Source organism: Sceloporus occidentalis, unplaced genomic scaffold (genome assembly GCF_023333645.1).
Source record: "Sceloporus occidentalis isolate IW3139 unplaced genomic scaffold, rSceOcc1.0.p SCAF_97, whole genome shotgun sequence".
NCBI classification, from domain to species: domain Eukaryota; kingdom Metazoa; phylum Chordata; class Lepidosauria; order Squamata; family Phrynosomatidae; genus Sceloporus; species Sceloporus occidentalis.
This window is the reverse complement of record NW_028317077.1, coordinates 2,391,826-2,418,551: the sequence shown is the minus strand read 5'-3', so window position 1 is coordinate 2,418,551 and position 26,726 is coordinate 2,391,826. Positions and strand designations below refer to the sequence as shown.

The window sequence follows — 26,726 nt, the reverse complement described above, 5'->3', positions numbered from 1 at the left end:
TCAACACTGCAGGGTTTGTCTTCGTTCTCCTAGAAGAGCCGCTGACTAATATTGGCACAGCAATGAATTGGTTGATCTTCTTGTACTTCTATCCCGACACCACATCATGTGGGGACACTTGAGAAGTGACATTGAGAAACTCTAATCTAGATCAAGTGGCCCCCCAACCCTTGTGGACCACTTCTTTAGGGTCCTTAACAGGCTTCCAATAGTTAAATAAGCGTTCAGCCTATCGCCAAATGCGTGGAGGTGGATCTGTAATTTTTGAGGTTAAGAAGAGGCCCTAATGGTGACGCTAATCTAAGCCAATATATTCCAAATAATTCCTGGAGCATTAAATGAATTATTTGACTGCTGATATCATTCTTCCAGATAATTACAGATGTAAAGCTCATAGTAGCTAACAAAGACAATGAGAAGCAAAAATGATGTTCTGTATGAGGAAAAATACATTTTGGTAAAATAAATTAATATATATTGATGGTTTCAGAAACTCCATCAATCGTTCTGAAATGTTGATAAATTGTAGTGAGACAATGCCTACTAAAGAGGTGTAATGCACATTGTTAAATAAACGAGTCACTTCTCGGTAAAGGCAGCGTTGGAATCACTACATGCTACTTAAGTTTATGGAAAATCCAGCAAAGCAATACGACCTTTAAGCTATATAGAAAAAAACACAGTGAGACCTGTTTGCTCCAGTTCTGCCTAACCTAAAACCAGGGCTGGATTGAAGATTATAATCCACTTTAGCCCTTTAAAATGATGTACTCTACACTCCTCTCCCTCCTATGGTGGAGTGGCCACACGAGGGGGGTGGAGTGGCCACACGAGGGGGGTGGAGTGGCCACACGAGGGGGGTGGAGTGGCCACACGAGGGGGGTGGAGTGGCCACACGAGGGGGCAGGGCTGGCCACACGAGGGGGCAGGGTTAGTTGTGCATAGGCAGACAGTATTACTTAGACGGGGAGTAGGAAGGGAGGATTGAGTGGGGGGTGTCTAAACGTAGCTCCCTTGCCACAGGAATGACAAAGCTGACCCGGAGACTCTGGGAAGCAGTGTTTCACCTGGTGGCTCCAGGTTATGGATATGTTGCAAAACCGGCAATAAAGGGAGGGCTGGTGCCGAACGACCCGTCCGTGCCTGCATAAAGTATTTATGATTTCAATTATTGCACCAATTCCACCTATCCTTAAGTTCCATATGAACTGGGTTTTAATGTATGAAGGCAGAGAAAACTCCAAACATTCATATAATAATCTTCACACTCCTTACAGATTGTTCTGCTATTCTGCTTTAATATTTTTTTTTCTAGAGCATTTGTTTCATTTTAGCGAGATTACAAGCTGAAATAAGATAAATGATGAATAAATAGATTGTTGTCCACACGCTGTGGAATACTGCGCAATCCGTATTGTTGTTCAGCCTTCTTGCATTACATTTCTTTGTGAGATGAACCATTCCCAGCTAAACACCCGTCTTCAAGATATTTTTTTTTCCTGGAAAATTGCTTTTGTGAGATCAGAAGCGCTGTTATTTGTATATACGATATAAACTTTTCTTGTTGCCGTTATGCTATCATTATTTCTTTATTCTGTACAGATAACAAGAGCAGTGCATTTCCACATTACCTGTCTGAATAGCCGTACACAATAGATTTATAAACCTTCCAATATACTTCACTCAAGTTAATATTTAATCTGCTGAATTATTTACCCAAGGCTCTGGCCTTTTCATTTTATGAATAGTCTTCCTTAACAATGCCTGGGAGAACATAGGACCATCTATTGTTCAAAATAACTCAGGGGTTTTTCCCCACTTTATTTCATGTTTATAAAGGCATGGCTCTGAGTATTTATATATATATTATTATATTACATTATATATATATATATATATATATATATATATATATATATTTATTTATTTATTTATTTTTTTTTATTTTTTTTTATTTTATTTATTTTATTTTTTTTGTTTGTTTTCCTATCCCAAGAAAAAAGAGATTAGTAATGTCAGGCTTATTTTTAAATGTTGATTTTTGTATTGTGCATAAGTGAGATGTACTGCCTTTTCATTTAAGGTTTATATGTTAGGTTGTTTGTTGTCAGATGGTAAAAGACAGAAGATTTTTACCAAATTTACACTTTAAGTGACTGCATGTTGTTGTTCACTTCCGTTGTCCAGCTCAAGATGGAAACAGATTATGATACCACATTTGAGGAGGACTCACAAGCGCCAAATGATGAAGTCATGCCCTACAGCGATGATGAAACAGATGATGAACTGGAAAGTCCTCAGTCTGTTGAACCAGAGCAAAACAGAGTCAATAAAGAAGCCGAACAAAGCAAAGGTACTTTTTCGTGTGTCTGTACATTCTATCTGTTTGTTTCACTTGGAATGGAAGCAGGGGCATGACCGTGCACGGTATAGGGGATCCTGATCCCTTGCCGAAATAAAGATGCAGAGACAACTTGTTGGATTGTGCGAGGCCACATCAATTTGTTTAAGGGTTAACCATATTGTGACGCACTTAAATAATAAATACAGAACCGGAACTGACTACAAATGAACCCAGATATAGCTACCTGAGCAATGTTCACTTGAACTCTTTAGTTCCAGTCCGCCAAAGACGCAAGTATAAACTATGGAAAAGACTTCATTGCCCCACAAACTTTAAAACAAGTTGTCGATATTCCCCCAAGCCGTAAATCTACAACAGCAAGCGGAACTTTTATTCCCAAGGGGCTTAGCCCATTAGGGAACCCAATTCATCAAATGCCGCTATAGTATTGCGGACTCCCAATTTCTCCAGTTATTCACCTGTTCCTTGAGCTGCCCATGACCTTGCACGTTTGGCGCGTTAAATGCTCTCTACAAAGCCACAGCCTTTTTCAGACCAAACTTGACTTCTAACAACCAAATTTCATTCCCTATGTTGGCCACGAACCCCAGAAGCCCAACCACCTAACATGCACTGCGTGGCACTCAAAACCCAGTTGACGTTCATTAGCTCTGACCCCTGCCTGCTTCTCTGCCCAGTGGACAAAAGAATGCCCGACGAGCCAGTGCCATATATATATATGTGTGTGTGGGTGTGTTTTGCTTGTGGATTACCTATACATAATAATGTACTGAATGTAATTGATGTAAACCTGTACATCCACTAACCGAACCTATGCAGAGACGGGGCAGCGTGAACCAAAAAATAGATGGAAGTCATCAAATCTAAATGAGGTCAAACATAATACCGGAACCGAGCAGATTCCCAATCAGGGCCTCATGCAAACCTTAATACACCGCATTTAGTGAGTTTTACAGGGCCAGCGCCCCATGTCGTAACAACATGTTAAACCTTTGCCATTCCGAGGACAACTACACTTCATTACCAGATATACAGACATCATTGAATCCCAGACCACCACCGGATATACATGTTGGAGAGACTACAGATTCTCGTACCCAAAAAATGCAATAACAAGACCAACCGCAATAGTACCAATACAAACGGGAAAGAACCCGACCCCCTTTCTTTCGTCTCTCTGTGTTTACCCCTTCCATCCAGTTTCCATGAACAACTGTCAGTCAGCCCTCACCAAGACGATGAGGAACTTTTATCTCCAGATCACTCTGCATTACGAAGGATCAAATCATCCATTATGTGTAGTTAATGAGGGGAGACTAAAGGCTTTTCACACCAGTTAAAAGGTTTATTGTAAAAACGATATAATATACATGTGAACCAAGTAACACTTAATTGTTCCAAAATTGTACTTTTTTAATTAAATTTTAAGTAACGTTTTCCTGTGTTAAAATATTAAACACACAGACACGCAATGAGGAGAGAAAGATACTGATCAATCATGGATCGCTAGGGCAGAGAGGGGTACCGAAAGGACAGACCGTATTCCATTTTTAGATCCACCAATCAGAAGAGGGGTAACACATTTTTGGGAACTTGATAACACTATATAAATCGATTATTAGTTATCAATTTCCATTATGAAGCACGGCAAGCTTCTAGACTCTAGACATAATGATGGCGGCCGAGTGCCTTCTTCCCAAGAGCAGCGGATTAAGGGACCTCTGATTATAGGCAGTCTTCACTCAATAGTAGTTAACAACGTTAAAATTCCATCGCGTCCTGATTTATGTTTTTATTACTCTTTGAAAAATGTTGATTTCCTTGTCGTTATAGATGTCCTATGAAGCACCCACATTATTTTCAAGTATCCCTACTTGTGTATCATTGACCGTTCTGTTACAATATACCCTGTATACTCATTATCACTAATGTTGTGTCTGGTTTCTGACTTGTGCAATTAACAGTGACAACAGCATAACGAAAAAAAAAAATAATAAAAGGGATCTTTAACTTTAAGGTTTTTATTTCTTTCGGGAGCCTTTCCTTTGTGAAATCGCTGCTTGTCAGCCACGTGAAACATAAGCTTATGTCTTCCAGCTTTTATCTTTCAAACAGTATGTTGACAGCATTACAAAAAACAACAGGCCCGTGCTGAATTATTTAGACACATGTCCTTTTCAGATTGGCAGATTTAATAATTATTTAAAAAAAATAAAAGAGAAAGCAATACTGTTTAATAACTACTAAAGGTGGCCCCGTCGGCCAAAAAAACCTGTTATATTTCTCAGCACGGAATTACTAGCAACTTTTACATTCCATGTATTTTCGTTTTAAAGTTGTTTAAATTTTCCTTTTTTTTTTTTTATTATATAAATCCATTTCATCCTGTCTACTATAACACATACTATATATCCTTTTTACATAAAATTGTATTCTCATCATACATCATATAGCCATGCTCCATGTCGTGTTGGAAAATTCTTTTTAAATCTGCTGGGATCATATATTCTGTTCTTATGGGATTTTTTTGATTTTTTTCCTTTTTAAAATGAATGTTTCCTGTTCTGGGTCTTATCTATTTTATTGAGATAACGCATAAAACCTGGGCTGCTTGAGCATCACATTTAGGGCAAGATTTTAAGAATTGTGAATTTTCACTTAAACAGATATGTCGATTTTTTTTTTTTTTTTTTATTTTTTATTTTTTTTTTAACCCTTTTCTAGCCCCATCCTCGGGGTATACGGATAGACAGACCGCCTAATGCATTTTATGCCTCAAAAGGCACTTAATCAAAAAATATGTATCTAATTAAAATGTATAGATGTAATTTATGTAAATTAACATTTTTCTTAGCGGAAATATTTACAGAGCAGCACCTGAATGTATAAATTTCCCTCACTCTGTTATTTTCAGAATGTGGCTGGCAAGTTAAAGCAAATGATCCAAATTTCTACAATCAACCGCAGTTTCTGAAGAAAACATTCCTCTGCTTTAAGAAAAGCAAATATGCAGTACGTATTCTGAGCTTTAATTGTATGGAGAAAGATTTCAGTTTTGTGTAAAGTTAAAAAAATATATATATTTTATCAATCAGCCAGGTTTCTTTACAGTGTATTGTGAAAAATTTTGTTAAGCCAAATGAAATGCATTTAAAAAAAAATAAAAAAATTGAGTAATCAGTTTTTTCAAAGATTTTGTTTTGTGTGTTATATGGCCATGTCTGCCCTTGGACCTTCCAAGATGGAAGACCCACAACCGTCGTCCTCCTCTTTCCATACGAGAGCTAGAGTCTGGTTGAGGTTGAAGGGTTAATCCCTTCAAGAGATAGACAAAGACTCCAGTGTCCATGGCAATGTTTCTGAAGGTCCATAGAACATCATTAAATTGTCCATCACAGACCCCAGTAAAGGTCCACCATGAACAATAGTGGTGCCGACCACAATTATCCCCACGTAGAGAACAAAAAGCTGCCCTGGAGGCTCCGTAATGGGCTTTGAATCCCAGAGCCTCTGGGGCAAATTCAGAGATTCCAAGAAATATAACTGGTGCTGAAAATTGGGGGAGGTGGGGGTCTGTGAACAAGAGGAATCTCACCCTTTTATTACAAATAATGTAAAACTGTTAAAAAATGAAATAGATAATAAATATATTTATATATAATGGGCAGTTTTGGTAATCTCTATTATTTAGGTGACTGGGTCTTTTTAAATCATTAAACGCTGCTAAAAGCTAGAAGCATGTGCTTGAAGACCCCCCTAACCGTGTAATTATATAAAGAAATTAAGGGGGTATAGGGGCAGCATTTAACTTTAAACCTGGGGACATTTAAATGTTCCTATTAATTGACATTCCTTAGCATATTCATTATTGTATTTATTTATTTTTTTATTTTTTTTTAACTTTGCGGTTTTGTTTTTTTTTCTTTCTTTCTAGGGAAATGCAATCAAAACCTACAAGTACAACCCTATCACTTTCCTACCAGTGAATTTGTATGAACAGTTCAAGAGAGCAGCTAATGCTTATTTCCTCGTGCTGCTCATCCTGCAGGTAATAAAGTGTCCCGACACCAGACAAGAATATATTTGCATCTATTAGAATGTATAGAACTCTCTGTAACCGAATCACACGGAAACTAAACAAAAGTGAACCGCGTCGGTTAACGTTACAAACTGCCAAGGAATTTACATGCTTAAAGGCAACCAGGGTTACGTCACGGCTCACGCTTAGCATACAATGTGCATAAATTGGCACCATTTATCTGCATAATATGCTTTCTTTTTTTTATTCTGTTTCAGACAATTCCTGAAATTTCCACAGTCTCTTGGGCAACAACCCTGATACCCCTCCTCCTAGTGTTGGGGATTACTGCGATCAAAGATCTCGTGGATGACATTGTAAGGTTTTTTTTTTTATTATTATTTTTGGGGGATACCATAGTAAAACAAGATGTGTACATGCATGCTTCCAGAGAGTCCCTGTTTGATAAGCGACAGTCGCTCTCTGGTACCTGCATCCCTCGGCCCCTCATTCCTCTTCCGATGCCCCTCTTTTTCTAGGAGCTCAGAATGTTTGCTGGGTATGAGGGTATCGCAGGGTTCTACAGCATTAAAAGTCACAATAACAGAAACAGCATAACAATTTATACATTAACATAAATGCATTATTCTTCAAAATACCGGTTTGGAATCGGCAGTCGAAGTAAAGCAGCTCACACGTATAGCTGCATGACTTAAATTTGATGAGGTTGACGTAATCTAAAACTGGACCGGTCACTCACATAAGCAGAACAATAAAATGGTCTATGTATTCTGTTATAACCATAGGCCATCAAAAAACAACACGCCATGTTGTAACTCTGAGCTGTAATTGTGATCGTCTTGTACGTTCCCTTTTAGACTGTTAATAAAAACTTGACAATCTCATTGAGGAATTTTCCTTATTGTGTCAACAACAAAATAAATCTGGTTTTAGAATTACAATAATGAAAGGGAGCTCATCTTTAGATCAATCGCTGCAGCAGGTTGTCATCTTCTGCCAAACCTGCAAATTGAGCCTTTGCACAAAATGCTTTTTCAGCATCGGGGGGGGGGGTATGGAATTAGATTTCTAGTATGCTACAAAAATATCTAGTATTCATAAGCAGATATAAATGTATTATTTTTCTAACAATTTTAATATATTTATATATTTATTTTTCAATTTCTTCTTAAAGGCTCGGCATAAAATGGACAATGAAATTAACAACCGGCCGTGCGAGGTTATAGAAGATGGAAGGTAAAATTACCTGCTACGTTCTGCAATTTATTTTATTATTGTGAATTTTGTTACTATTGGTGTAAAAAATAGTTTTGAGTTTATGAAAATGTTGCTGCTGTTTTTTTAAAAAGAAAGAGAAAAGTTACTAGAAAATCTATTGAGTGATCCTAACAAAGGTGCTGGTGGGAGGTAATGTTTATTGAATGTTCAGGGAGGTCAGTTTTTAGTGTTGGTTGGTACAGGCAAGAATGTTTTTAGGTTCAGGGCAACTGCCCCATTTGCCTCGTGCAAGACTTAAATAAGGGGTTCCCTCGGACTCCTGGAGGTCTAAGCCAATGCCAGAACACAGCTGTACAGAAGCGCTTTCTTCACCTGCTGGTGTGGAGAACTGGGATATCATATCAGACCAAGAACCAGGACGTTTTGCTTTTTTTTTTTTTTTTTTTTTTTAAAGAGGTCTGATGGTTGCGCCAGCCTTCACCTTGCATTTGGGTATGGGAGGCCATAGTGAGAAACTTGCCCTAGGCCCCGTTCCATAAAGACAACCCTTGTCCACGGGCTGTAAGGCGATGGTTTTCCCATGGATCTGTTGAGTAGGACATTGCATGACTTCCTTCAGTTTGGTGACAGGGTCTGCCTTTTTCGAGTTTGACTTCTGCTTTATCGCAACGACTTATGCTGGTCGCCATCACAGAGTTACAAAGCCAGTTTTAATGTCCTGCCCTGATCTCTCTCTTCCTTGGCCTCCTTCCTTTTCATGACAAAGAGTGCCAAAACCAATGCTATATGGGTTTTTGATATATATATTTAAAGGTAATTATGTTGGTTTATTTAGTGTATAGAACTATAAAACGCAGTATTTGGGGGGAAATCACCTGCTTTCATTTGCAGCTAGTTTAACATTGTTAAACAGCCTTTGAGGGATTAATAACGATATCTGTATTATTTTGCATCTCTTCTTAGGTTCAAGGAGACTAAATGGAAAAATATTCACGTTGGTGACATCATCCGAATTAACAAAAACGAGTTTGTTCCAGTATGTGTTGTCCCTATCCATAATGAAGAATGTTTGGAATTTTATTTTGCTAAATCAAGTACTTTCAAATATGCAGTTTCACGTATCATTTTTGTAGTCATGTTTTTTATATTTTAATGAATTGTCAACAGTCCTTCGTGCTGACAGATAGACAGAGGTCTAAGGGGCCATTAAACGATGACGGGGAGGCCCTGTACAAGTCCGACTTGGATTCTTTATAAAGTTATGTCACTATAAAAGTGTTTCTTTATCCTTGATTACTAACCAGTGTGGTACACGGTTCGCAAAAAAAGCAGGCCAACATGCCTATCTTTTCTGTAGTTTATTAGAGGCTGCTGATCAGTTCCTGAGATGACAGGCGGCCATCTTGCCCGTTCCAGACAGAAGTCTTCTGTGTTTTTAACAGGCTTCCTCATCAAAATTAAAATGATTGCTGCCTTTTATGCAACGATCAGTTTAATATCACTTCTTGATTCTTCAGTACCCACGGAAATATTGTCAGATCTGCTGGCTGGCATGTTGGTATAAAAGTGAGGGAATTGTAAAAAAATCGCATGCGGCCCTTTCTACAAAGTAAGAAAAAAAAAAATTAGGGGAAAATTTATCTCCTAGGAAGAACCAATCTGTCTCATAAGGGTTTACTCTTAAATACTGAATGAAGAGAAGACTGTTAATTAATTTGCCCATCCAAAGAGGCTCCAATAGCCAAATGCACTGAAAGACCGGAGGTGCAGTTGGTTGGGGTGATATAAAGAATTAAGGGTGCTATTCAACCTATTCTGGTGAATTTATGACTTTTGTAACCGAACGGAGGGTTAGCTGCTTGTCATTCATCTTCTGGAAGTACCTTGTAATCTCATCTTTTATTTCTTTAATCTGCTGGGATCAAAAGATTACCCCCAGTAAATGTGTTTCCCTGTCTGAAGTCAAATTAAGAAACTGACTAACTATTCAGGGTCCCCTCCCTTGTTTGTCGGTTAAGGCGGAAAGAAATACATTTTAGTTGAGAAACATAATATTAATACATACAAATGCCTAGTTTGTAATAGCACCCCCTACAGGATAGGTTTTAGCACTGCACTGACAAAGGATATGTAAAAAGTAAATCAGAGGTTTAAAGAGATCCCTTTAAAAAATGTTTTGGTTTGTTTCTTTCTCACAGGTACTTACATTTATATTTTTCATCACTTTCGTTCTATAAATCTTTGACTACGTTAGGCATGCTGTGAACTATATAAAATAATGTTTTGTTTCCATAACTTCCCAGACAAGAAAACGGCAAACTGTATATTATAGAAACAAAGAATTTGATGACAGATGAGGCCCATTCAGCTAATTTTTCCGGCATTAAAAACGTAATCAGTCGTTGGTTATGTCTTAGATTCAGGAGCCTTATGAATATCTCATGTGTGTTTAAATCCCCTCACTGTATTACCCTCTACCACCTCTGCTTGGAGGCTGTTCCATTTAAAATGCAATGTGATCTGATCCCTGGTTGGTGTATTTACAGGCAGACGTGTTATTGCTATCCAGCTCGGAACCAAACAGCCTGTGTTATGTAGAAACTGCAGACCTGGATGGGTAAGCCTTTGTGTATTCTCATGGGTTATAATCACACCGGGGCGTCTGCTAATTTCTCATTGTATTACTGTCCTCGGGGATGCTCTGGTCATCATATATGTACCCCCACCCCCGGCTCCTAGACTTACAGGAAATGTGTCTGGCCAAATAAGTCTCCGGTTTGCCAAATTTCGCAAACTCTATACACCAGCGAGCTCCTCCATTGGCTGGCTAGGGAGTTCTGGGAGTAGCCGGTGGGCTACCAGCATCCCTTCCCACCACAAGCATGCGCAGAGAACATCCCCATCATGGGGTGTTATAATATCAAAAAACAGCTTTTTTTTACTTTTTATATATATTTTTAAATGCGTGTTTAGTGCAGAATCACGTTTTCAAATCTGTTTTTGGATCTGTTTTGTGAGCTGTCCTGTCCCCTTCTCCTCCCTGCGGCTGTTCATTGTCTATTGGAACCTGTAAATGGGTCACAAGTATGGAGTAGCCAACCAAAGCTTATTACACTCAAGTCTCGTATGTTTTTAACCTTCTGATGCCAGGTTAGGAGAGATTTCTTTGTGATGACCGTAACGATCTAGTTACAGAGGGCGAGTCTAGTGGGAAAATACACAGCCATCACCTGGCTTGTCAATATGTCCCAATGGTAAACCTTTTCACAGACAGGTGTGAGCTGTTCAAATATTAAAAACTATAAAAATAGATGTTGGGTTTAAATAAATAGTCACCAATCGTCACGGATATAGAGATCAGCTAATATTTTTGTTAAAGATACATTTGTTTTACGAGTACATGACTTTTTGGCGGTAATGCGAGTGGAAATATAAATTAATTGGATTACGTCTGTACAATAATTATAGGGGTTGCCGCTCTGCTCCCTTCTTAATAGCCATCTAAAAATTGGTCTCAGTCTACCGCTAATGCAGCGTTCCGCAGGTGCCCACGTACATGCCATTTATCAGCATACACGTGTGAAAAGTGGTCTTATCACCATGCCTGGGAACTCTCCGGGGTTTTGACCGGAGACTCTGAGTGAAGCACCGTTTCTCCAGGTCACCACGGAAACACTCCAGGTTGGTGAAGCGACAGTGCGGCATGCCGCACTCCCTGCCCACTTCCCCTCCAGAAACGGGACTGCCCGCCGACATCAGCGAAAAAAGAGCGCTAACGTAGCCGGACCCTGGTTGTTCCCAGGGCAGCCAATGGGGTCTTCCTGCTGATTTTCAGATCTTATCGCTCAAGGATGGAATGGGGATGATAGGGCGGCCCTGGCAATTTAAGGCTGGTGGCCACCTGATGATGTAAGAGCTGCCACTGGCTGGATATGGTCATGTAGCATGCGGACAGGTGTTTTAGCAGCTGACCTTAGCCCGGTGTGCCAAATGGCCAGTCCGGGCCCGATATCTCTCTTTTATACATTACCCATAGTCTCCATCTATAGTGTAATCTGTAGTGAAGTGCAGAAATAAGAACACCTGTAGTATATTAGCACAGAAACGTCTTAGGAGACCAATTACCTGATTTCTGTGTGTTTTGCTGATGGGACTGGATTCTTTCGTTCCTTTTCGAAATCTCTTTCGTTCCTTTTTTTCTGTTTTAGGGAAACCAACCTAAAGTTCAGAATGTCCCTCGAAATAACAGATCAGCTTCTCCAAGAAGAAGCTGCATTGGCTGAATTTGATGGTAAGTCCTTAAAAAGTATATCTTAAAATATTTTCAAGCCATACTGTGTGTGTGTGTGTGTATATATATATGTATATGTATATATATATATGTTTATATATATATATATGTATATATATTACAAGGACTGTGCAAACCAAGCACTTTACAGCTATATTTCTTATTGTCTAGTTTCCAGCTTCCTTTAGATTGTAAGCTCTTGTGATCCAACTCCTCTCTGCATGGCTGTCTAAATATATGTTTACTCCATTTTACAGTGCTGGAATTGGATTTCGGTTATACTATATAAACATATGTAGGAAACCTCCAGCCAGAAATCAGACCTGCCTAATTAGTGAATTTATTAATTTTTGGTTTATTTATTAAGGGCTAGTTACATGCGAAGAACCGAATAATCGCCTGGATAAGTTTCTTGGGACGCTACACTGGAGAGGAATGAGTTACGGTCTTGATGCTGATAAAATCTTGCTTCGTGGTTGCACAGTCAGGAATACCCTTTGCTGCCATGGGCTGGTCTTATTTGCCGGTAAGCTTTACGGAGTATAACTTACAATTCTAGCATTACTTGCTACTGTTGTATCTGTATACATTATTAGATTTAAATAACAGCTTACATACAATGAATATACACTCATACTCGGGTTTTCTCAGCAATAGAAGAATTCATCTAGCTTGTTTCTGGAGGAATGCCTTCATTGGGCTATCTCAGATTGCCCAGGATTCTCCAAGTATATGGTTCTCCAACCTCAAATGTTTCATTCTTTTTCCAGTAGGTTAGTTGTGCTGGAACAGATACTGTATATAGACAATCTCTTTCCCCAGACAGGAGCTACTCTGTGTTATTTAGACAACTACAAGTAGCTCACCAACTACCTTTTGGAGCCCTCTTGTGTAGCACCTAGGGTTCACTAGTTCTGGACTACTCCTTAATTTCTGGGTTCTGTGCTCGGTGTTCTAGTGCAGGATACTCCATAATGACCGTGTCCCTTAAGATAAACTAATGTTCTATCAACCACAATACCAACCATACTGGATTTCAATACCAAAATACAAATGCAAGGCTTTGACACCTGAGTGTATGCGGCCTGTAGGGAGAGAGAGTCCGGCACCAGTTGCGTCATGTAGCTGTTGACTGTCACACATTCTGAATTCAAGCTTTTTCAGCAATATAGGTGAGATCACGGCACTCTGTTGGTAAATGTAAAGGACCATTTGACTGCAAACCAGACATATGAAATATGGATCATTTATTGGATTTGGTGAAAAATAATGGACACGTTTATTTGTATGTAAAGAAAAAAAAAAGTGTTATTTTACAATTTCCACTGTCCGCACGTGAAAGTCTGTATTATAATTGTAGCATATGTTTAGAAGTGACACTTCAACGTGGGTTAGTATGCCATTTTGTTTGAATATTTTGAATTTGGGATATACCATAGAGCTCTCAGAATCCTCAGTATTCCTAATGATTTTGGTTCAATATTTTAGCAGTCTTGTAAATGTACATGATTTAGTGAGATTAAGTTTTGTTATTTATATATTTTAGGTGGCGACACTAAAATTATGAGGAACAGTGGAAAAACCACACAGAAAAGAACAAAAATTGACTACCTCATGAATTATATGGTGTACACGGTAAAGATGTTCCATATGTGTCATTTCTTAGTGTGCACACGTATATACATTACTAGATTTTATTGTTTTCGCTGTAATTTACTGCCCATGTTGCACCCGCAGAGCCTTTTATTCTTAACGCAGATGAGAATTTGCTACCAAGTGTCTGTTTCATTGAATGTGTTGAATAAATTGTCATATAATTTGTTCATTTTATTGTAGTGTCAGTGATCTATGTATCACCATTACTTGGTAATATAATGCACAATTAAAGGGATAGTCCCTGAAGCAGCCAATCAGTCAGGAAAGGGCTCCCTTTTAAATCAATGGATGCATTGGGGTCTAAAAAGACCACTGTATGCAGAACTAGGTCTGACTGGAGCTTAGTACGTGCAGAGAGATGTTTTCTGTCTAATGTATCACCTGCATGGCATTTAGTTGGTGGGGAAACGGGCACTGGTGTAATGTAGGCCCCCCGAATTGCGAAGGACCCCCCAAGCCGAGCATAACGCTGGGCCTTTGGGCCTCGCTCCCTCAGTCCCAACACACTGAACTAAGTCTGAGCCCAGGCGATGTATGTGAGGAATTGGAACAACTGCCTCCTCCTCAGCCAGTAAGTACGTTTCTGTGTGTGTGCGTTAGTATGTTACTGTGCATGTAAGTATGTTAGGGTGGTTGCCCCCAAGCTCCTTATACACACACAAAGGGGGGGTTGTTACGCTACAGGAAAGGGGCAAATGCCTTGGGGGGGGGGGATTCTGCAGCATCCGCCCATACATTTGCAAAATGGACCACACCAATAGGGACTGGGAAGATATCCTATGCATTGAAGTCCTTTGAGCGAGGATGATTTGATTGTAGCTAAAGTCATGTGCAGACATTAATGGACAGGATGTCTCCAAAGTGGGGATAACGGATGGTTTCTTCAAGACGCGGGCTGAAGCCTGATACCATGTAGTCGATCCATACTGATCAGCTAACCTTATTAGATGTTAGTAATTCATATGATACCTAACTGATTTATTTATTTCTTTTCTACAGATCTTTGTTCTTCTAATCCTTGCCGCTGCTGGGCTCGCCATTGGGCAGACATTTTGGGAAGCCAGATACGGAGCAAGGAATGTGTCCTGGTATCTGTATGATGGCAAAGATTACTCTCCATCTTATCGAGGATTTTTAGCCTTTTGGGGTTATATAATTGTCCTCAACACCATGGTACCAATATCCCTTTATGTGAGGTGAGCATTTCATACATAATTTCCAAATGCATTCTAGTGTTGTCCAAATACTAATTAAAAATTCTGGCTCTCCTCTATTGATGAATAATGGTCAACATCAACATGTTAGGCTTTGTCCTCTATAGTGTGTTTGTAATAATTGGTGTCTGATTTACAGCGTAGAGGTGATCCGACTGGGTCAAAGCTACTTCATCAACTGGGACCTACAGATGTACTACTCCCCAAAGGACACTCCGGCCAAAGCAAGGACGACCACCTTAAATGAACAGCTGGGTCAGATCCAGTACATCTTCACTGATAAGACCGGAACCCTGACGCAAAACGTCATGACCTTCAAGAAATGCACCATCAACGGGGAGACTTATGGTAAATTATTAGAAAAATATCTAATGTGCATATGGCTCATCTAACCATATCATCTATCTAACCGCTGTAGGACCTAAAACCTTTCTTTTGCCTTAGCCTTATCCTATGTTGACAATAGATTTATGAATATCCCTTGCATACATTGTTGTTATGATTTATTTAAGAAGTGAGTGCTGGAACCATATCCTATGAGCTATATCTGCTGTTGACTTGATTTAATATATATATATGTCTGTGCACATGGGGAATCTTTTATATAAATCTTTTTATTATGGTTTCTGTTTCGCCATCAACACTGAAGGTCTGTATCATTCAGTTCATTGGTGTTTTTTTGTCATTTGTTTTTAAGGTGAACAAAGACAAACAAGTGGGCAAACCATCAACGAGGTTAGTTAAGAAAATTCTACAATGTAATACTGTATTAACTGCACTATGCCGATTATTGTAGATATAGCACAGAGCTCTACCTGGAGACTCCTTGTAAAACCCAGCAACTTCCCAGAGCTCCATATATAACTTGTGCTGGGGTCCTGTATGGTGGTATAGTACAGGGAGTGGAGGTTTGTGCTTCTCCTAACTGCAAGCGACCTTATGGACCTCTTACAGTTCTGTCCACAGCCTTGTTTACCTGTGTGTCGGCATGGTCGGTGTAAGCCAACTCCGTAAAACGTGACAAGTGAATTCCTACGGTGTTTAAAATATTTAATAAGCTGCTATGTTGAAAGCCACGCAAGTCAAATTTGAGCTTTATAATTAAAATGGTTACAGCATTTTCACAATGCAGCCTTCAAAAACTCATTCTCATGGTCGGTCTTAGTACAAGTCGGCGAAGGCTGCCTCTTGGGGCGTCTTAATCAGAGGGGCTGTCGCCTTTGGAGTTGCAAGGTTGGCTATGGCGATCATGGAACCCCTCTAGCCAGACCAAAATGAAGGAAGCCCGAGGTCTGTTAATGCAGATTTATGATTTAGTGCTCCTTCGCTGGCTATTAATGATATCATATTCCGGGGCTCAGCACTAAAGCCGTGCGTACTGCGAGGGAGCACTGAAACAGAGGTCTGTGTGAACCGACCGCACGCTCCTACCACGGGACCACCAAGTTATGAAGAAGAAAAAAGGGGAGAGAAAATGAGAAATGGGGGAGATAATGAGAAAGGAGGGGGGATAGTGTGTTTTTAAAGTGTTTGTATGTTAGTGCAAGTAAGTGTGTGGCTGTAAGGGGAAGCGTGAATGTCTGTGTGTATGGGTATTCCTTTGTTTGTGAGGGCAGCGTATGTGTGTTTAGTATAGATTACTGTTGCTGTTTTGGGACTAATGGGTATAGAATGTTTCACTCTAGCATGTTTTAACCCACTATTTAGTATTGTTTAAAAAAGGTCATTTGCCGAGTCTGGCAACTGTGAAAATGTCTGTCTGACAGCGTACAAGTTAAACTCTGTACACGTTAAACTCTGTATGTGTCAGCATACGGTGATAGACTGGGTGTGACAGTGCATGCTGTCTGTGCGCATGAGGGGAGTGTCAGTGTACAGTGCTACTATGAGTGTATGTGTGTTAGTGTACAATGGTAGACTGTGTGGGGTATCAATGTACGGTGTTAGACTGTGTTGCGTTAGTGTGTGTGGGTGTATCAGTCTGAGTTGGGTGTATAGTATATGGTGTTACTGTGTGTGGGTGTATCCGTGTACAGTGATAGAGTGGATGTGTGTATGGAGGGGTGTTATTGTACACGTTGTTAAACTGGGTGGAGTGTCCATGTACAGCGTTAGTGTGTCTTACTGTACACCGAGTGCCAGTGTATGGTGTTAGAGTATGTGGCTGCATATAGTGTTAGGGTGTATGAGCCGGGAAGGTCGCACACAGTGACATCTAAGGAGCAGAGCAATGAAGAAGCTGTACAGCGTAGCAGTAGAGTAATTATTCTCTGTGCCTGAGTGTGATCTACCCTGTGTATCTAGCTCAGCTGCGCCTGCATAAGAATTAATTGCTCTGTTCCCTACTCTGTACGGCTTTGTCGCTGCTTGGCTTTAAAAATATTGGCAGCCTAGACAGGCTGATTGCCATCTTTGTAAAGGAATGGGGGGAGCAAGGGAATATTTTTGCCTGGAGTGCCACTTGGTCTAGGACCGGCCCTGCTGAAGATAAACCAAAATACTTTGTCAAGAACCTCAAGACCTTCTTTTAATTTGTCTTTGGGTAAAGCTTGTGAAAGCTTTGGACGTTTTATTAAATTTCTGATTTCAAATGTTTTGATTCCTAACCATTTGTTTCTTCGTGTTTACAGCTCGTAGACTTCAGCTGGAACCCCTTGGCTGATGTGACTTTTACATTCAATGACAACGTCTTAATTGATGAGATCCGATCAAACAAGAATACAGAAGTACACCTATTTTTTAAGCTACTTGCCCTGTGCCACACTGTCATGGTGGAAAAGACGGAGTGTAAGTGCTATATGTTAGAAGCCTACGTGATCATTCTACTAGGTGGGCTTTTTTTTCGTGGACTCTATTTTGGAATAACTTTTATTTCTTTCACTTACAGCGGGTGAAATAATTTACCAGTCAGCATCTCCTGATGAAGGGGCTTTAGTCACTGCCGCCAGGAACTTTGGTTTTGTATTCTTGTCAAGGACCCAGAGCACCATCACAATTAGCGAGATGGGAAATGAGGTGACCTACGAAGTTCTTGCTCTTCTCGACTTTAACAGTGACAGGAAGCGCATGTCTATAATAGGTGAGATGTAGCATTAAACTTAAGGATTTATTCTTCAGTTAAGTTTTTATTCAAACTTAAAAAGCCTTGAACAAGAAGAAAGCGTTTGGAAACCATTGTTCAATGAGGGCCATTCGCTCAATCACAATGTAAGCAGCTACTCTGGGCTCGTGTACCTTGAACCCTTTTGCATGATGTCCCCCCCTGGAATTAAATTCACACAGGGCCGGCCTTAGGGGTGTGCGACCTGTGCGACCGCACAGGGCTCCATGGTAGCAGGGGCGCCTGCCCGGGACTTAACTTAAAACATCGTTTTAAAAACGTCTTTTTTTTTTTTTTTTAAACTTTATTTAACATTATTCATGTTAAATAAAGTTTAAAAACAAAACAAAAAAACCCCGATGCTTTAATCTAAGTCCCGGGCAGGGGCGCCGAGCGGTTGCTCGTGAAGTTCTCAGCAACCGCTCGGCGCCCCTTACTCTCCGTGACTCCGTCGCGGTGCCGGCATCTCATGTTGAGCGCCGGATGCCTCAACAAGACGGATGCCTCCCGCTCTCACCACAGGACTCCGGCAACAAGGTAAGTGGGAGGGGGGTAGTTTGAAGGGGCAGGGGGGGGTAGTTTGAAGGGGCAGGGGGGGGGTAGTTTGAAGGGGCAGGGGGGGGGTAGTTTGAAGGGGCAGGGGGGGGTAGTTTGAAGGGGCAGGGGGGGGGTAGTTTGAAGGGGCAGGGGGGGGGTAGTTTGAAGGGGCAGGGGGGGGGTAGTTTGAAGGGGCAGGGGGGGGGTAGTTTGAAGGGGCAGGGGGGGGGTAGTTTGAAGGGGCAGGGGGGGGTAGTTTGAAGGGGCAGGGGGGGGTAGTTTGAAGGGGCAGAGGGGGGGGTAGTTTGAAGGGGCAGAGGGGGGGGTAGTTTCAAGGGGCAGAGGGGGGGGTAGTTTCAAGGGGCAGAGGGGGGGGGTAGTTTCAAGGGGCAGTGAGGGGGGGTGCCAGAGGAGTAGTCCGCACAGGGCGCCACAACGCCTAAGGCCGGCTCTGAATTCACATCAATGTCAAACTTGGTATCATTCTTTTATGTAAGCAGTGTACTGTAAATAATAGAATGCTCATATAAAGTGTTGTTTAAGGCGGACCGAGGTTTTAATTTGTACATTTAGAATGTTAGCAGATATCTCTACTGACATATATTTATAATTCTTTATACAGTGAGAGAACCCAATGGAAACATCAGGCTTTACTGTAAGGGGGCTGATACTGTCATATATGAACGTTTGCACGCCAGCAATCCCATCAAAGAAGTGACTCAAGAGGCTTTGGATGTAAGTTTGCACATTGATGATTTGTCCAGAAGGTTATGGCTCATGGAGTTTTGCAGAGAGTCGCTACTCCACACTTCTTCTCTATGGTGGTCTTCAGCCAAGTTACTCTGAATACAAGCTTAATTCTGCATATGTTGGTGCTTCTAGAAGCCCAAGTGCATGTTTTGATAGAATGTATGAATTAGAAGTTATAATTTAGAACTTTCATAACATCACCATTTAAGGCTGTGTTTTGACTCGCTATCTTCATACAGAAGATCATCTATGTACCTAGATATGATACACAGAAATGCTTTCTCCGTAAATCCCGTTGATCCAAATTTTGTCAGCTGCTGCTACAATTTCAACAATGATTTTATTATTCTTCCTTGGTACAGATTTTTGCTAATGAGACTTTGAGGACCCTGTGCCTTAGCTACAAGGACATAAGCAATGAAGACTTTGAGAAATGGAACAAAAAGTATATGGAGGCCACCGTGGCCATGAATGATCGGGATCAGGCTCTGGATAAAGTGTACGAGGAGATTGAAACTGAGTTACTGGTGAGTGGAACGAAGCTACGATGACTAAAGAATATAATGTGATGAATATGATGTCATATTTTGATGTCCATTAGCCCCTGTGAAGGAGGGCCTATGGGTGTTTAAAAGCTTAAAAGTTTTTAATTCAGACTTTTTATTCAGGATTTTATCTCAAAGATAATGGCCACCGGTGCATTAAAGATGTCTGGATGTATGAAAGGTTGCAGAAGCACCTTTGTGTGTTTCGTTCCTTTAATTACCTTTTTCCAAGTTCCAGCTTTCTGAACTTTCTGGCTCTTATGTTCACCAGTTATTGGGCGCCACGGCTATTGAAGACAAGCTGCAAGATGAAGTCCCTCAAACGATCGCCAAACTGGCTAAAGCCGACATAAAGATATGGATGCTTACCGGTGATAAAAAGGGTAAGTCCCTTGTCTGCTGATTCTGTACCAAGCTCAGAGAACTCGTAACATTGCTGTAGAACCATATGCATGGAATTCATGGAGTGTCAGCAACAGGCACCAGAGGTAGATATATAGTATTTTATGTGTCATAGGACTGAGAGGGGGATGTTTCCGTCTTACAGACCAGCCTGGATTTTAAACCATATCACCCCGCCCTTATAAAAACAAATTTAGATGACAGACATTAATGGTGTCCATGATCTGGGTCAAAGTTGTTCAACTTGGAGGCCTGAGACATGTGTGGCTCACAGGAGGTGATGCAGTAAGGGCCTCCTGAGGACATTATGTTGGCAGGTGAATTTATAATAAATAAAATGTCAGAATCGTTGTCGCTTTAACAGAAAGGTGCACAGCTCCAGTCCTTCAACGTCGCAAACAGACCATCATTCTTGGATTATCCCTACAAGCATTTTAATTAATCCATTTAACTTAAGTTTCTGGCGTATTTTTCTCCTTCTTCTTCACTGAGGGGGTGAAAGATAAATTGAACAGCCTCCCAGTAGTAATCATTAACACAGTGAGTAATTTAAACATGGACAGGATAGGCATTATGCTATTCTGGCTATAGAATAAGATCTGGGGCCAAATAAGGTTTGTGGGGCAGATTCGATGGGCCTGACAACTCAGAAAAATTCTACGATTTTATGCAGCTACATAAAAATAACGGCCGGCACCATTTAACCGCAATGTAATTTCAATATAAGAGACATCCTTACTGCAGACTCTTGATCCCCCCCCAGAAACGGCTGAAAACATCGGATTTTCTTGTGAACTTTTAACAGAGGAAACGACTATTTGCTATGGAGAAGACATAACGTGAGTAAAATGAATCATCTCTGTGGGATTATTAATAGACTTGGGCGCCGCCCAACTCTTCGTCTTCGTATTCCACAAAGATTCGCCTGTTCCTGTGTTTGGTTTGGGGCAAATATTCGTGTGCATTCTTCTTGTTCGTTTCTTTTCTTCGTTTCTTTTCTTCGTTTTTTTATTTATTTATTTATTTTAAAGCGGTACGCACTACGCTGCAGCTTTGGTGCCAGGATTTTAAAGGTCTGTACGAGCAACTGTATTGGTCTCCGACAGGGGCCTCCTCTGCCATCAACCAATAAAGCGCAGCTGCTCTTCCTTGGTTGATGTCAGACGAGCTAAAAAATAGAAAGCTAATCTTAAGCTACTATAATAATTCAAAGTTAAGACACATGTCAGATAACGGGTTATGAAAGGTAAATATGGATGTCACTGCATTATTATTACTCCATAGACACAGAAAGAGGGCTTTGTTTAGTCTTACAGACAGGGAAGTTTTGTTTAGATACAGAATTTTGGTAGCGTTCATCTCCATTGTATTTATCAATCGGTGTTGGCTTGAGTGCACGGACTACTAAAGTCCTTTTCTGATCTGTTATCGCGCAGAGCTCTTCTACAGACCAGAATGGAGAATCAGAAGAACAGGGCAGGAGGAGTCCCAGGGTCCATGACGAACAATGAGCCGTTTTTCCAGTCGGACCAGAAGCGTGCGCTCATTATAACCGGATCTTGGTTGGTAAGCATGCATCACCTGATGGCCAAAAACGCTTCCTCGAATGACAAACTAGTGTGTTTTTGTTTTGTTTTTTAATAACCATAAACTATGAATTATACATTTTTATATATATATATATATATATATAATATAAGCAAGCACTGATAGGTTATTGCCATAGAAACTGAAATAGCTTCTTACAAGTTTCTGTGTTTTATATGATTAAACCTTCAGAGAATAAATAAAATATCTGCTAAGAGTCCAGTTAGTGGAACAGGGTGGCGATCAAGTATTAAACCCATTCATTACGTTTAATTATATAGCACCTGCAGATTCTGTAGTGCTGTATCAATAGGTTAGAGTAAATAAGAATTTAAATATCAATAAAAGAGGATTAAACATACTGGTACAGAAGGAGAAGAGGCCCCTGCTCTTGCATGCTTACAATCTATTTGGATGACGGGGAAGATTAGATGTGTTATGCTAATATTTTAATGGGGTGGCAGAATTAAAAGAATAAAAACTGAATGGTAAAGATTTAATTTTTTTATATTTTATATCGGATTTATTTTAGGCACTTTTTATAGTCTCTTGTGGATTACCTTTTATCTTTCCTACAAACAGAACGAAATCCTCCTAGAAAAGAAAAAGAAGAAGAAGAAACGTCTGAAGCTCAAATTCCCCAAGACCCAAGAAGAGAAACAGAAGAGTTTACAAGAGAAACTTAAAGCTGATGCCTTAAAAGAGCAGAGACAGAGGAACTTCGTGGACCTGGCGTGCGAGTGCAGCTCCGTGATCTGCTGCAGGGTGACCCCCAAACAGAAATCCATGGTCGTTGACTTGGTAAAGAGATACAAGAAAGCAATTACACTGGCTATAGGAGATGGAGCCAACGACGTCAACATGATCAAAAGTAAGGAAGCATTGAGCCAGCGGGTCATTAATAGTTATGCTATCGTGTCATTTCCAAATCCTTCTGTCCTTTTTTCCTCCCCTGAAGTACCCTGTTACGGTCGTCATTTCAGAATAATGCCGTAATTGAATTATGTTGGTACTCATTGCAGCGGCCCATATCGGTGTTGGAATAAGCGGACAGGAAGGGATGCAAGCCGTCATGTCTAGCGACTACTCCTGCGCTCAGTTTAAATACCTTCAGAGACTCCTGTTGGTTCACGGACGGTGGTCGTATATTCGGATGTGCAAATTCTTACGTTACTTCTTCTACAAAAACTTTGCGTTTACGTTGGTTCATTTCTGGTACTCTTTCTTTAACGGATTTTCTGCCCAGGTAAAGAGATTTGCCAATGTTCACATTGTAAAAAGAATTCCTTTTGTGACTGCTGTCGTGGTCAGTGTTTATTAATATAGATGGTGTGCTCCATTCACTAAACGGTGAGTTTGCAGGAGAGTTGTGTTTTTAACTCTCCACTATTCATTATGTAAGGCAAATGCTGAGCTGGCTCTGTATAATGCGTTATTCAATGTGTGAGGAGACTTAAGAACTCTTAATTTTAATGATACATTATACAGGGTCAGCCAAGCTCTCCCTGAAGCACAAGCTCACTGGAGTTGGCCCTTCATAATGTAGAGTGAAGTCAGGCACTGAAACACAAGTTTAGTGAATATAAGCTAATTAAAAAAAAAAACTAAAAAAAAACTGGGGTGCCACTGAAAAAAGTGGGGGAAGGGAAAGGAGGTTTATGGATCTTGATTTTTACAAAAATCAAATCCTAGTTGTGGTCACAGTATTGGCGAAAACACAAACCCAATAACCACATACCAATGCATACCATTGAACTCCCAGGGTTTGACCCAGAGTCTCAGGTTTTTTGCCCCGGTCTCAGTCACACAGTCCAGAGATGACCTGGGCCTCCCAATAAGTGGTGACTCAATTAAGTAACTTCATGGTTTCCTTGAAGTAGAACCATTTAGTTAACACGTTTGCCAAGTAACTACATAAGGTCTCAGGGTCCACTCGTTTAGAAAGCTCCCAGGTATGCTAACAAGACAATAACGGGCAGAACCGATTGGACCTGCGGTGAAACAATTCATGTGGTTTGTTGGCTGTTTTCAGACTGTGTATGAAGACTGGTTCATTGCCATTTACAACGTGATATACTCCAGTCTGCCGGTGCTGCTCGTTGGTTTGTTGGATCAGGTAAGTCACCGTAAGGTGGTTTTGCTTTGCTTTTTTATTAACATTTTTTTTTGGAGGGAGTGCATTTCTTGTGTAATTCTCTACATTGCGTGCTTAATAAATAATTACAGACCTCATGCACGTCGGGGTCTCTCCATAGGTAAGGAGACCTGGCTGATCCCCTATACTGCATGGTCTTGGGGTACCTACATCGTGCATTAAACAGAGTGACTTTATGAGGTCAGCAAACGACTAACACCGTGGCCACCGCAGGACCACAGTTACAGATGCTGGCATCATAGGTCAAAAATCCCAACGGCCGGAGAATGTTACATTGAGGTTTAAACCGATGTTTGGCAAAACCAAAAGTCTTTTCAAATCTTATTGTGGTTCCTTTTTTTCCCCCCTTTTAGGATGTGAGTGACAAGCTTAGTGTAAGATTTCCGCGTCTGTACATTCCGGGGCAAAAAGACATGCTCTTCAACTACAAGAAGTTCTTTTTGAGTCTGTTGCACGGCGTCATCACCTCACTTATTATCTTCTTTATTCCGTACGGCGCTTTCCTGTTAACCATGGGACAAGACGGAGAGGCCCCCTCAGATTATCAATCATTTGCAGTCACGACGGCTACTGCCCTTATCATCACTGTCAATTTCCAAGTAAGCAGGTTTCAGCCATCTGGGCCATTGTATACTAAATGGCCGTACTCGAATGGCTTCCTACTTTGGGCATCAGTAAAGCCTTTCTTCCAGTGAAACGCGCAATATCTCAACTCATTGGCACTTTACTGACGGTTCCTGGCAGGCAGCACTGGTGGGAGTCCAGCGCATCCGTTCACAGCCATTGTGGGGGCACATTGCTATCCCACCCTAGTAACAGCTTCCAGATATCAACCCTGTAGCCTGTGCCAGTTATACGCTAGCGTGCTAAACAGGCGAACAAGCTGAGTTGGGCCTGGCGGCTCTGCAGGGTCTAGCGATACACACTGTATATTACTATTAAGGGGACATCCATGGAAAGCAAATGGCGTGACCTTTTGACCGCACTTGTACATTATTAATTTCACTAAACAGGCATGGCTGATATAGATTTCTCATTCATAAGTTCAAGTTTCCCCAAAATCATCCTCAACATATAGTATGGATTATATTTATATATATATATATATATATATATATATATATATAATTTATTATTTTTTTTTTATTTTTTTTTTTGCTAAATCTATATTTTTTCGTAGATTGGGCTCGATACGTCGTACTGGACTTTTGTCAACGCATTTTCAGTTTTCGGAAGCATTGCCATTTACTTTGGAATCACGTTTGACCTCCACAGTGCTGGGATTCACGTTCTGTTACCGTCCACCTTCATATTCACAGGTAACATAATAACGGTGTTTGAAAGATGAAGAAAACGGACACAAGCTCAGTCTTTGCTGTTCATCCAGAAGAAGGCAAAATATTGAAGCAATTTCCAATTGTGCCTCAAAAAAGGAAAACAAAAAACCTTTTTGACTCTGTAATTCTGCTAAACAAACTATAACTAATCCTTATAACCAATTTTATCCCTTCTTCTCACCTAAAAATCATCCAGCCCATGTTGCGCTATTGGGCGCTATTGACTTTGATAGCATGACTTCTGTGGGTAGTGAATTCCGCGTTTTACTGCTCTTACTGTAAAGAACCCTTTTCATGGGTACTTTCCATGAAAATGTATTTCTTCTATGGAGTCAATGCCCCTGTGTATTTGTAGTTACTTCCAGGAGAACCACAGCTAAACAAAATACTAACAGAATAAGGATTATACATATAAATCGCTTGTTCTTATTTTCAGGTGCAGCCCCCAATGCATTAAGACAGCCATATCTCTGGCTAACGATAATCCTTACAGTGGCCATCTGTCTACTTCCAATAGTTGCAATGCGCTTCTTAATAAAGATGATGTGGCCGACAGAAAGTGACAAAGTAAGTGACAATTACACAAAAAAAGTTCTTTGTTTATAATTAGGTTCCACCCTTTTTATTTATTTTTATTTTTATAAAGATGCAAATAAAAAATAAAAAAAAATAATAAGAAAAAGAAATGTGCTTCCTTACTATGGAAATATAACTAGATTTTTATTCTCCCCCCCCCCCCCCAAACCAAAGATTCAAAGGAACAGGAGAAAATTCAAAGAGGAAGCCAAGTGGAGACCAAGGCACAGCACTATTCGGCGTGGCATATCCGCACGCCGCTCTGCCTACGCCTTCTCCCATCAACGAGGCTACGCCGACCTAATTTCTACAGGCCGAAATATACATAGAAGACGCGCTCCGCTGGACGCCGTACTTGGAGGCAATGCCTCTGAAATCATCCAGTCTGCTGCAAACACTTTATAATATATTTTCCTTTTTTTTTACTTAAATTCTTGCACATGAACTGTATGTGTGTATATTTTTTTAAAAGTAGTTTCTGTCTCAGGAATTTTTTTTTTTGTAAAGCAAAAGAAAAAGGGAGTTCAGCAACACTTAATATGATCGTTTTTGTAACAAAGAGCATTTTTAATCTTTTTTTTTTTTTTTTTTTTTCCCCTGAACAACTGTCTGCAAACAATAGTCGTTACTTAGGGAAGTCACTGGAGCAAATTAGTCAGCGGGTCCCTTCTTTTAATATGCTGGGCAGATCAAGAGATTATATACTCAAAAAAAAAAAAACAAACAAAAAAAAACTACAGAAATAGACCCGGGTATTTTAAATGTGGGGTATTCTTGATGGTTTTCTTAGGTTGCGAATTTTAATTTGGACTTAAGCGCCTATGAAATCGTGGATTACTTTTTATTCTTTGAATATTTAATGTTAATAATAAACTATAGTAAAATGGTGTGTTTGTGTGCTAATGCCTTTGATATGTTTAATGAAAAATGTTTTTGTATGATACCTTATTTATT

General features: G+C 40.2%; 1 protein-coding gene across 1 annotated transcript; it reads left to right on the top strand.

The window, feature by feature from the left end:
• The first annotated feature begins 2,193 nt into the window (after positions 1-2,193).
• Positions 2,194-26,177, top strand: LOC149284229 (phospholipid-transporting ATPase IC-like). The gene is made up of 27 exons (XM_089497005.1): positions 2,194-2,353; positions 5,280-5,377; positions 6,300-6,413; positions 6,662-6,760; positions 7,579-7,640; positions 8,586-8,658; positions 10,169-10,239; positions 11,831-11,913; positions 12,281-12,439; positions 13,460-13,548; positions 14,569-14,765; positions 14,923-15,156; positions 15,433-15,454; positions 17,414-17,570; positions 17,671-17,862; positions 19,043-19,155; positions 19,533-19,697; positions 19,987-20,098; positions 20,881-20,956; positions 21,554-21,683; positions 22,287-22,575; positions 22,727-22,950; positions 23,737-23,820; positions 24,213-24,458; positions 25,040-25,178; positions 25,633-25,763; positions 25,947-26,177. Exons 1-27 carry the CDS (start codon positions 2,194-2,196, stop codon positions 26,175-26,177), a joined length of 3,750 nt encoding a protein of 1,249 aa, XP_089353131.1.
• The last annotated feature ends 549 nt before the right edge of the window (positions 26,178-26,726 follow it).

Excerpts from the sequence above, each read along its gene's own strand:
- LOC149284229 (XM_089497005.1), top strand. The coding sequence starts at position 2,194 with ATGGAAACAGATTATGATACCACATTTGAGGAGGACTCACAAGCGCCA. Across the intron at positions 10,240-11,830 it reads GAAACTGCAGACCTGGATGG|GGAAACCAACCTAAAGTTCA; the intron begins GTAAGCCTTTGT and ends TTTCTGTTTTAG. Across the intron at positions 19,698-19,986 it reads AGATTGAAACTGAGTTACTG|TTATTGGGCGCCACGGCTAT; the intron begins GTGAGTGGAACG and ends TATGTTCACCAG.